Genomic DNA, 12708 nt, shown 5'->3' on the forward strand with positions numbered 1-12708 from the left:
TGATGATATTGACTCAATATAAATTGGTGATCCAAAACCTATTTCCTACAAAATAAGATCAAAATATCATCACATCTAATACCAAAATGCCTAAGACTCATGCAAAACTTCAAGTTTAATGCATAAAAAATATCATCGAGAAATTTGCGTAATTCCTAAAAAAACATGTAAATGTGGAAATAGGTGCTCCGAGGCATCAGATTCATGCGTTAATACACATGAAAAATCAAAGAATTTGCATAATTCTGAAAAAGAGCATGTAAATGCGAAAATAAGTGTTAAAAAAATAGTGTAAGTATACGTGGTAATTCCCAACTCATTACAGAGATTCTCACAAAGTTTTTTCAGTAAAAAATTTTGGGTTATGCGAGGCGCTAGATCCATCTGCTTTAACACACGGAAAAATTGGAAAATTTGCGTAATTCCAAAAAAGGGTCTGTAAACGTAGAAATAGGTGTTAAAAATGTTGTGAGTATACATGGTGGTTTCCAAACTCATTACGGAGGTCCTCGTAAGGTTTTTTTAGAATTTTTTTTTGGTTCTCCGAGGTGCCAAATCTATTAGCTAATACACATGAAAAATTGAGAAATTTGCGTAATTTCTAAAAAAGGCATGTAAATACAGAAATAGGTGTTTAAAAAAATATGAGCATATGTAGTTGTTTCTTAACTCATTACAGAGGTCATCATAATGTTTTTCTTTCAGAAATTTTTTTTGGGTGCTCCGAGGCGCCACATCCATGTGCTAAAACACACAAAAAATTGAGAAATTTGCTTAATTCATAAAAAAGGCATTTAAATGAGAAAATAGGTGTTAAAAAATGGTGTGAGTATACGTGGTGGTTCCCTAACTCATTACGGTGGTCCTCATATCATAAAAATAGTTTACATGCTTCAGCCGCCAAATTCATGGGCTAATACACACAAAAATTTAGAAATTTGGATAATTTCTTAAAAAAAAGGCTTGTAAATGTGGAAATAGGCGTTTAAAAAAGGTGTAAATATACATAGTGGTTCCCCAACTCATTACGGAGGTCCTCTTAAAATTTTTAAGAAAATATTTTTGGGTGCTCCTAGGCGCCAAATACATGGGCTAATATACACACGAAAAATCGAGAAATTTTGGTGATTCTTAAAAAAATGGCTTGTAAATGCGGAAATGGGTGTTAAAAAAATGGTGTGAGTATACGTGAAGGTTCCCCAACTCATTACGGAGGTCCTCATAAAGTTTTTTGAGAATTTTTTTTTGGATACTTCGAGCGTCAGACGAGAAATTTGGGCGATTTTTAAAAAAAGGCTTGTAAATGCGGAAATGAACGTTAGGTTCCCCAACTCATTACGGAGGTCCTCATAATTTTTTTTAGAATTTTTTTAGAGTGCTCCGAGCACTTGATACATTGGCTAATACACACAAAAAATTAGTGAATTTGAGTTAATCTTAAAAAAGGAATTGTAAATGCGAAAATGAGCGTTAAAAGAATTATGTGAGTTTACTTGAAGATTCCCCAACTCATCACATATGTCCTCATAACATTTTTTTAGGAAAAAATTTAGGTGCTATGGGTGCCAGATTGCCAGATCTGAGTTCCATGGGATTAACAAATGAAAAATCAGGGAATTTGGACGATTCTTAAAAGAAAGCTTGTAAATGCAAAAATGGACGTTAAAAAAATGGTGTGAATATACGTGAAAGTTCCCCAACTTATTATGGAGGTCCTCATAAAGTCTTTTGAGAAAAAAAAATTGGGTGCTCCTGTTGACACTCAATTTTGACCCTCCCCGGTAGAAATTAATTTTTGAGCTTCTCAGATTTCGAATGATTTAGAATATTCAGTTTTTAAATCTTCTTTATACTATTAAATAAATCTTATTTATATCTGTACATTCAATCACATAGAATTTATGAGGAAATTAATTATACAAAAGAATAAAAATATCAAACATCGTAAAGAAGGTTTTGTGGGGGGGTAAATGTTGAAACTAAGGTTTATATGAAATAATGTACAAATTTTATGTGGAGTTTAACTTTTCTAATTTTCCAACCAAACCTTTGTTTGATTACCGTGATGTTCTGTGTTTTATTGCATTTCTTTTTTTAAATCATTGTAAGTAATATCCACTTGATACTTTTTCACATAATTTATAATACATGTGTAAATTAGAGTGAATTTATATATTAATTTATATAAGTTATAGTGTGAAAGAAGAAACATAGAATATTAGTAATATGTAAATTAAATACCCAGAGAATAGATTAACCTTCATAATAATAAAAACACATACTATTATTTTGCTTAAATGTAAACATATGATTTAAACCATATCTCATGTACTAGTTTGTCTCAACGTTATAATCATGCATTACTAAATTTTGTATTATACTTTCTATATTATTCATTGTTGACACCCCAATTTTGACCCTCCCCGGCAATCATTAATTTTTGAGTTTCTTAAATCCAAACTATTTGAAATAACTGACTTTATAAAATTCAAAATATTTTTCAAGTCATTTTAAGTAATTTTGTCATTTAAAAAAAAAAAAAAAAAAAAAAAGAAATAAGTAATAAATGTGATATTTTATATAATTATGTGCTAATTAGTGTATTTTATGAATGTTCGAAAATTGTCTCAAAAAGATTTTAGTTTTGTTTAAATATTTGGTAATTTAGTTTAATCAATTAATAGCTTATATTTTGAGTTAATTAGTTTATAATTAAGTTAGTTATTTTTATTTTGTTAACATTAAGAAGCTCATTAATTAATTATATTAATTCGTCATATTTAAGTCTTAACTAAATTTTACTAGGGAAATTCAATTTGGTCAAATCATAATTCATTTGGCTATATAAAAAAAGACTAAGCTGGCCATCCACTTAGATTTTCCTACCAGCAGCCCACCATAATTCCCCGACCCAGCCCATTACTTCTATTACCCGGCCCAATACCCACTACCCAATACATAAAAGATACCCACCAAACCCCACATTAACAACATAAAAAATACAATCAGCAACATGCCAAAACAACCCAAACGACCCCACCCCTGTACCATTCATTCTTCTTCCAGAAAAACCCAAAACGCAAAACCCAGTCCAGAATCTCTCCAGCAGCAGCCCATTACGAAACCCAAAATTCACAGTCCGGTCTAGTAAATTGACCTGGAATCGGCAGTCCCAAAGGTGTCAACGACATCTTCCTCACGTCCCTCTCCATTGTACGATTTGAGCAGAGAAGCAAACACGCGTCTGTCCCTATTGCCTCTTTCGGAATGGGACGAAACTTCAGAAAAAAAAGATGTTTATCCTTAATGGTGAAAGGATTTTGGATTTTGAAATTTTCGAATGGGCCTTGAACCCGAATTTTCATCCGTTTCCCCCTCTCCAAAACCTAGTTTTCCCTTCTATATAATCGTTTGGATTCATTGTGGAGCGGGGCAATTTTTTTTTTTGGGGGATTAAGATTAAAAAAGGGGGATTACTAGTGATAAAGGTCATATAAGCAATACACCTAAAAAATATTTTTCCTTATCGCTTTCTTTGTGGGTTGTTGGAAACTTGCCGGAATCCTCGGAGTTGTTGGTGGAAGCTTATTGTCTTCACTCGTCGTTGTCCCCTGTTCGCTGCCCGGAAAAGGTAACCTTTTCTCCGATGGATTTTCTCTTCATCTCTTCCTCTGTTTTGTTTGGTTAATATTATAAAATCGTTACCCTGGGGTTGTTCGCTGACTAGTCGTTATTAAGTAGATGATGATGTTGTTAATATGAGTTATGTATCCTAGCTTGTTTTCATGGATTAGTTGTAATATCGTTTTGAGGTTTCTTTGCTAAATTTTATCGAGTGTGGTTGTTTCTGCATTTCTCTGTTCGAGTGAGTCTAGATGTTCCCCTTTCTGAAACCTTCATTCGAGTGCTATTAATCTGTTCTATTTCGTGTATGCCGTGTTTAAGTTGTTACTGTTTAATGCTAGTATTCATGTAAGTTTAAGTTCTTTAATAAGATAATATGGTTAATATATATGATGTAGTCCCATGCTTGTTTGAACCATGTAGTTTTGTCTGTTTCTTAGACATTTTGTTGTCTTACTGCCTCATGTGACGTGTTTAAGTCGAGTTTCGTCTTCATGTCATTCGACTTCAGTTGAAAAAATGTTCCATTTTTATTTGAGTCGGTAGCATACTTTCCCTATTGTCTGTGACTTCCATTTTGTTCTAAATTTTATTTGTTTTATTTTTTCCTTCACATTTTTTAATTTTTTCCACTCACTGTTTCAGTTTGGGTCAAACATTTGACATTAGCTTTGAGTTCTTATGCTTTTATTTGTACACGTGTTTACTTGGTTTGATATTTTGAGTTAGCTACAATATTTTGAAATTTGTCCTGATCTCATTATTCTAGCAAAAATCACTTAGAATAGTGTAGTATTGTTGATTTAATAATTGTGGGATATAGCATTTATTAATTGCTAAGTAAGATTTTTTTTCTTTTTTTCTTTTTGCTCACTGGCATGTGTTCTAAAAGTGACTATTGCGCAAGTCAACCCACGCCCCCACCTTGAATATGGTGTTCTCTTCATTCCAACTATTTCTTCATAACATTTGTTTAGGATTCTTAATCGTACCGGAGCATAGTTGTATGATCGATTTCCTAGCATGTGATAATTGTTCTGTTCAAGGTGAAATGTTTCTTTGTGGTAGTGTGCAAGACTTGAAGTTGTGGCATATCGATTTATTTATTTTATTTACTTATTAAATCAGCGGATGGTTTCTTACATTCTGTTTTTCCTTTTTCTTTTACATGTGAAATCTGCCCGGGTTCTATGGACCATATCCTTGCATTTTCCTTTGGGCCATGGAGGCCCAATTCTATCTTTTATTCGAGTCAGCCAACTATAAAATTGACGAACAGGTCCCGAAGTTGAAAGAAGCGACAAATCGAGAAAATTAAAAAATTTGGGCCAAAGGCCCACTCTTAATTCATTGTATTTTGTTATTATTGGGCCTAAGCTCATCTAGTCATTATTATTATCTCTGTTAGAATTTAGGACAGGTGGAAGATGGGCATAAGACCCAGAGAAGTAAATTTCGAAACTTAGTCTAGGACATGTATAAAAATGGACAGGAATTGGGCCAAAGGCCCAAACTGAAAATGGGCCCGAATACTGGTCCAGGCGGACAGAAACCAGATTTGGGTCCAACTCTCTTTCCCTCGTTTCTTTGTTGTGTTTGCTTACCCGTTATTATCTGCTATTAATCTTAAAGTTAAAAATTCAAATCCCCGAAGGACACCCATTCTGAATTAATCACTTAACTAAATTATTCGTATTTTACTTCACTTAAATAATAAATAAATGATTTCACAAAAATACCTCACTTAAATAATAGGCCAATATTTCCCTTTTCCCTTTTTAAAAAAAAACGATTCTAACTATAAAATTTGTTCAATTAAGTTAAGTTAAAATACTTTAGCCAAATGATTAATTGTCGGATAACCACATTAGTGGACATTCTAGGTGCTTTTAAAACCTTCCTAGAATGTTAATAAGAATCTCGAACCCTTTTCAAGTTTTTTCAATAGATTTACTGTTTTAGTCTTTTGAAAATAATAGTTTTCTTGATTTTTCTTAAAAATTAAGTGGCGACTCTAAACCAATCCAAATATATTTTCCTAATAAAACAGCTCCGGGCTCCAGATTCATGAGCTAATACACACAAAAAATCGGGGGAATTTGAGTGATTTTTAAAAAAGGGCTTGTAAATGCGGAAATGGGCGGTAAAAAATAGTTTAAGTATATGTGAAGGTTCTCCAACTTAGTATGGAGGTCCTTGTAAAGCTTTTTGAGAAAAAAATTTTGGATGCTCCGTGTGCCAGATCCATGGGGCTAATACACACAAAAATTGGGAAATTTGGGCGATTCTTACAAAAAGGGCCTGTAAATGCTGAAATTGGCATTAAAAAAATGGTGTGAGAATACGTGAATGTTTCCCAACTCATTACGGAGATCCTCATAAAGGTTTTTGAGGAAAAAAAATTGGATACTCGGGGTGCCAAATCCATGGGTTAATACACACGAAAAATTGGAGAATTTGGGTGATTCTTAAAAAAGGGCTTCTAAATGCAGAAATGAACGTTAAAAGATGGTGTGAGTATACGTGAAGGTTCCACAACTCATTACGGAGGTTCTCATTAAGTTTTTTGAGAAAATTATTTTATGGTGCTCTAGGCGCCAGATCCATGGGCTAATACACACGAAAAATCAGAAATTTGGGCGATTCTTAAAAGATGGTTTCAAAATGCGAAAATCAGCATTAAAAATGGTGTGAGTATACGTGAAAGTTCCCAATTCATTACGGAGGTCCTCATAAATTTTTTTGAGAGAAAAAATTTAGGGTGCTCTTAGCGCCAGATTGAAGGCTAATATATACGAAAAATAGGGAATTTGGACGATTCTTATAAAAGGGCTTATAAATGTAGAAATCGTTGTTAAATTTTTTTTTGTGAGTATACGTGAAGGTTCGCCAACTCATTACGGAGGTCCTCATAAATTTTTTTGGAATTTTTTTTTGGGTATTCTGTGCGCTAGATCAATGAGCTAATATATACAAAAAATCGAAGAATTTAGATAATTCTTAAAAAATGGCCTGTAAATGCGGAACTAGACATTAAAAAATGGTGTGAGTATACGTGAAAGTTCCCCATCTCATTACGGAGGTTCTCATAAAGTTTTTTCAAGAAATTTTTTTGGGTACTCTGGGGCCAGATCCATGGGATACACACAAAAATCAGAGAATTTGGGCGATTCTTAAAAAGGGCTTCTAAATGCAGAAATGAGCGTTAAAAAAATGGTGTGAGTATACGTGAAAATTCCCTAACTCATTACGTAGGTACTCATAAAGTTTTTTGAGAAAATAATTTGGGTTCTCTGGGCTCCAGATCCATAGGCAAATACACACGAAAAATCGAAGAATTTGAGCGATTCTTAAAAAAGGGCTTATAAATGAGGAAATGGGCGTTAAAAATGGTGTGAGTATACGTGAATGTTACACAACTCATTACGGAAGTCCTCATAAAGTTTTTTGAAAAAAATATTTAGGTGCTCCGGGCGTCATATCTATAGGATAATACACACGAAAAATTAGAAAATTTGGGCGATTCTTAAAAAAAGACTACTAAATGCGGAAATAAGTGTTTAAAAAATGGTGTGAGTATAATGAAAGTTCCCCAACTCATTACAAAGGTCCTCACAAAGTTTTTTGAGCAAAAAATTTTGGGTGCTTGGGGAGTTAGATCCATGAGCTAATACACACAGAAAATCGGATAATTTGAGTGATTTTAAAAAAAAAACTTGTTAATAAGGAAATAGACGTTAAAAAATGGTGTGAGTATACGTGAACGTTCCCAACTCATTGCGGATGTCCTCATAAAGTTTATTGAGAAAAAATTTTAATCGCTTCGGACTCCAGATTCATGGACTAATACACACAAAAAATCGAGTAATTTGGGTGATTCTTAAAAAATGGCTTGTTAATGCGGAAATAGACGTTAAAAAATGGTGTTAGTATAGTGAAGGTTCCCTAACTCATTATGGAGGCCCTCATAAAATATTCTTGAAAAAAACCTTTCAGGTACTCCGGGCTCAAGATCAATGGGATAATACACACGAAAAATCGAGAAAATTGGGTGATTACTAAAATAAAGCTTGTAAATACAGAAATGAGTGTTAAAAAAATGGTATGAGTATACGTGAAAGTTTTCCAACTCATTACGGAGTTCCTTATAAAGTTTTTTGAGAAAAAAATTTAGGATGCTCCAGGCGTCAAATTAATGTGTTAATACACACAAAAATTTGGAGAATTTGGCGATTCTTAAAAAAGGGCTTGTAAATTTGGAAATGGTTGTTATAATTTTTTTGTGAGTATACGTGAAGGTTCACCAAATCATTACGGAGGTACTCATAAAATTTTTTGAGAATTTTTTTTTGAGTTTTCTAGGCGCCAAATCCATGAGCTAATATACACGAAAAATCAAGAAATTTGGGAGAGTTTTAAAAGAAGGCTTGTAAATGTGAAAATGGGCTTGAAAGATGGTGTGAGTATACGTGGAGGTTCCCAACTCAATATGGAGGTTCTCATAATGATTTTTGAGAAAAATATTTAGGTGCTTCGGTTGCCAGATCTATGGGCAAATACACACGAAAAATCGAGAAATTTGGGAGATTCTAAAAAAAAGGCATATGAATGCAGAAATAGACGTTAAAAAATGGTGTGAGTATATATGAAGGTTCTCCAACTCATTACAAAGATCCTCAAAAAGTTTTTTAAGATAAAAAGTTTGGGTGCTCTAGGCGCATGATCCATTGGCTAATACAAACGAAAAATATGAGAATTTGAGTGATTTTTAATAAATAGCTTGTAAATGCGAAAATAGACGTTCAAAAAATAGTGTAACTATATGTGAAGGTTCTCCAACTCATTTATGGCGGTCCTCATAATGTTTTTTGAGAAAAACTTTTTTGGGTGCTACAGGCGCCAGATCAATGGGCTAATACACACGAAAAATTGGGAAATTTGGGCGATTCTTAAAAAAGAGCTTGTAAATGTGAAAATGAGCATTAAAAAATAGTGAGAGTATACGTGAAGGTTCCCAACTTATTAAAGAGGTCCTCATAAAGTTTTTTTAAGAAAATTTTTTTGGTGCCTCAGACGCTAGATCCATTGGTTAATACACAAAAAAAAATCGGGGAATTTGGGCGATTCTTAAAAAAGGGCTTGTAAATGAGGAAATGGACCTTAAAAATGGTGTGAGTATACGTGAAGGTTCCCCAACTCACTACGGAGGTCCTCATAAAGTTTTTTGAGAAAAACTTTTGGTACTCCGGGCTCCAGATCCATGGGCTAATACACATGAAAAATTGGGAAATTTGGCAATTTTTAAAAAAAGGCTTATAAATGTTGAAATGAGCGTTAAAAAAAAAATAGTGTGAGTATACGTGATGGTACTCCAACTCATTACGTAGATCCTCAAAAAGTTTTTTGAAATTTTTTTTTGAGTGCTCCGGTCGCAAGATCCATGGGCTAATACACATGAAAAATTGGGAAATTTGGGAGATTCTTAAAAAGGTCTTGTAAATAAGGAAACGGGCGTTAAAAAAATGGTGTGAGTATATGTGAAGGTTCCCAACTCATTCGGAAGTTCTCATAAAGTCTTTTAAGAAAAAAAATATTTGTGCTTCGGGCGCCAGTTCCATTGGCTAATACACACGAAAATTAGGAGAATTTTGGTGATTCTTATAAAAAGGGCTTGTAAATACGGAAATGGACCTTAAAAAAATGGTGTGAATATACGTGAAGGTTCCCAAACCCATTATGGAGGTTCTCATAAAGCTTTTTGAGAAAAAAATGTGGGTGCTCTGGGCGGTAGATCCATAGGTTAATACTTACGAAAAATCGGAAAATTTAGGCAATTATTAAAAAATGGCTTTAAAATACGGAAATGGACGTTAAAAAATGGTGTGAGTATACGGAAGGTTCTCCAACTCATTATTAAGGTCCTCATAAAGTTTTTTGAGAAAAACAATTTGGGTGTTGCAGACGCCAGATCCATGAGCTAATACTCACGAAAAATGAGAGAATTTAGAAAATTTTAAAAAAGGCTCGTAAATGCGGAAATGAGAGTTAAAATAAGAGTATACATGAAGGTTCCCCAACTCATTAAGAAGGTCCTCATAAAGTTTTTTTAGAAAAATATTTTAGGTGCTCCGGGCGCCAGATCCATGGGCTAATACACACGAAAAATCAGAGAATTTGGGCGATTCTTTAAAATGAACTTGTAAATACAGAAATTACCGTTAAAAAATGGTGTGAGTGTAAGTGAAGGTTCCCAGACTCATTACGGAGGTCCTCATAAATTTTTTGAGAAAAAAATTGGGTGCTCCAGGCGCCAGATCCATGGGCTAATACACACGAAAAATCAAGGAATTTGGATGATTCTTAAAAAAGGGTTTATAAATTCGGAAATGGGCGTTAAAAATTGTTTGAGTATAAGTGAAGGTTCCCCTACTCATTACGGAGGTAATCATAAAGTTTTTTGAGAAAAATAATTGGGTACTCGGGGCGCCAGATCTATGGGCTAATACACATGAAAAATCGAGAAAATTTGAGCAATTCTTAAAAAAATGTTTGTAAATACGGAAATGGACGTCAAGAAAATGGTGTGAGTATACTTGAAGGTTCTCCAACTCATTACAGAGGTCCTTATAAAGTTTTTTGAGAAAACTAATACAGACGAAAAATTGAGAAATTTGAGCGATTCTTAAAAAAGAGCTTGTAAATACGAAAATGGACGTTAAAAATGGTGTGAGTATACGTTAAGGTTCCCAACTCATTAAGGAGGTCCTCATAAAGTTTTTTGAGAAAAGTTTTTGGGTACCTCGGGCGCCAGATCCATGGGCTAATACATACGAAAAATTGGGAAATTTGGGTGATTCTTAAAAAGGGTCTGTAAATAAGGAAATGGGTGTTAAAAAAATGGTGTGAGTATATGTGAAGGTTCCCCAACTCACTACTGAAGTCCTCATAAAGTTTTTTGAGAAAAAAACTTTTCGTGCTTCGGGCGTCAGATCGATGAGATAATACACACGAAAAATTGGGGAATTCGGACGTTTCTTAAAAAAAGGCTTATAAGTGTTGAAATGATTGTTAAAAAATGGTGTGAGTATATGTGAAGGTACCCCAACTCATTACAGAGGTCCTCAAAAAGTTTTTTGATTTTTTTTTTGAGTGATACGGTCGCCAGATCCATGGGCTAATACACACGAAAAATTGGAGAATTTGGGCGATTCTTAAAAAAGGTCTTGTAAATTAGGAAACCACCGTTAAAAAAATGGCGTGAGTATACATGAAGGTTCCATTTCATTACGGAGGTTCCATAAAGTTTTTTTGAGAAAAAAAATGTGGGTGCTCTGGGCGCCAGATCCATGGGCTAATACACACGAAAAATTGGGAAATTTGGGTGATTCGTAAAAAAAGGCTTGTAAATGCGGAAATGAGTGTTAAAAAAAGGTGTTCCCCAACTCATTACGGAAGTCCTCGAAAAGTTTTTTGAGAAAAAAGTTTTGGGTGCTAGATCCATGGGTTAATACACACGAAAAATCGAGAAATTTGGGTGATTATTGTAAAATGGCTTGTAAATGCGGAAATGAGCGTTAAAAAAAATGGTATTAGAAAATGGCTTGTAATGCTTCCCCTACTCATTACGGAGGTCCTCATATAGTTTTTCAGAAGAAAATTTTGGATGCCCAAAGGCGTCAGGTACATAGGCTAATAAACATGAATAACCAAGAACGTCGGGTAATTCCTAAAAGTTGGCTTGTAAATGTGAAAATATGCATGAAAAAAATGGTGGGACTATACGTACGTAATGTTTCCTCAACTCATTACAGAGGTCCTCATATAATTTTTTTCAGAAAAAAATTATGAGTTCCCCAAAAGCGCCCAATCCATTGACTAATATACATGAAAAACCAAGAAAATCGGGTCATTCGTAAAAGTTGGCTTGTAAATGCGAAAATATGCGTGAAAAAATAGCGGGACAAGATATAAAGGAATGAACCTAGACATAAATAATATAAAGATTTCTTTTTGAGATATTAAAATTATTTTTTTCAACGATCATGTGATCACAACAAATCAATCAGTAATTACATAAAATGAGATTTTTCATTATTACATAGAGAAGTATATAACGATTATTACATAGAGATGTATATAACGATTATTACATAGAGATGTATATAACAATACAATACACTGAATGATCGAAATTTAAATAACGATCAAAACAAACATAATATTTTAGAGCTACATGCAATATAATATTTGGTAACACCATCCAAACACACTATTAGTTACTATCATCCTCAAATGCTTCAAGAGCCTTACCAGCCAAACTCAAAACCCTAAAATCATCAGAAATTGTAGCACCCATATGTTTGTAAAAACCAAGTGCACTTTCATTCCAATCCGAAGCATACCAATCAATAGAAGAAAATCCCATTCTTGCAGCCTCCAACGCCATGGTTGAAAACAACCATTTCCCAAACCCTTTACTCCTATAACACTCTCTTATAAAGAAGTTCTCCATGTGGAACACTGGGTTCTCGAAGAAACTCGAGAAGCATGGGTAGAACATGACATATCCAGCTATAAAAACATCATGTTGATCATATTTGACAACTCTGAACTGTTCTGACTCCTCATCTATGAGGGGCATGTTAAGATCAACTTCCTTCATAGATAAGAGCGACTCAATAAAATTAGTGGCCTAAAATCAAATTATGATAACAGATAGAGAAGTCAAGCATATTTATCATACGTACCTTGGAGCTAGTCTTGTCATTGAGACAAGATGGAAAAGGATTAGCAGAGACTTCGATTAGAAGTGTAGTAACAGGACTAAGATGAGGAAATTTAGGGTTAAATAGCCCCGAGGTAACGGAGGATTCAGTCGATTTCAGGAGATGAGTGATGTCGTGGTAAACGAATAATTGCTGCATGAGCTTGTATATGTGTGGGACATCGGATTCAATCGCAACCCTAATTCTGGAAAAAAGTTTTTGGTTGAAGGTTTTTCCATTAGAGGATGAAATTGGAGAAATTAAAGCCATCAAATATGATATAATATGATATGATACGATAAAATTAATATTCAAAGTT

The 12708-nt window shown here is 33.9% G+C and overlaps 1 protein-coding gene across 1 annotated transcript; it reads right to left on the reverse strand.

Annotated features, from left to right (window-relative positions):
• Nucleotides 1-11883: 11883 nt before the first annotated feature.
• On the reverse strand, nucleotides 11884-12708 carry LOC125820056 (probable acetyltransferase NATA1-like). Its single transcript, XM_049499473.1, has 2 exons — nucleotides 12372-12708; nucleotides 11884-12280 (listed from the first exon to the last, which is right to left on the reverse strand). The coding sequence occupies exons 1-2, from the start codon at nucleotides 12657-12659 to the stop codon at nucleotides 11897-11899; spliced, it is 672 nt and encodes a 223-aa protein (XP_049355430.1). The 5' UTR covers nucleotides 12660-12708; the 3' UTR covers nucleotides 11884-11896.

The sequence above is a fragment of the Solanum verrucosum genome, unplaced genomic scaffold (assembly GCF_900185275.1).
Source record: "Solanum verrucosum unplaced genomic scaffold, falcon-dt-bn FXZP01000229.1, whole genome shotgun sequence".
Taxonomy (NCBI): Eukaryota; Viridiplantae; Streptophyta; class Magnoliopsida; order Solanales; family Solanaceae; genus Solanum; species Solanum verrucosum.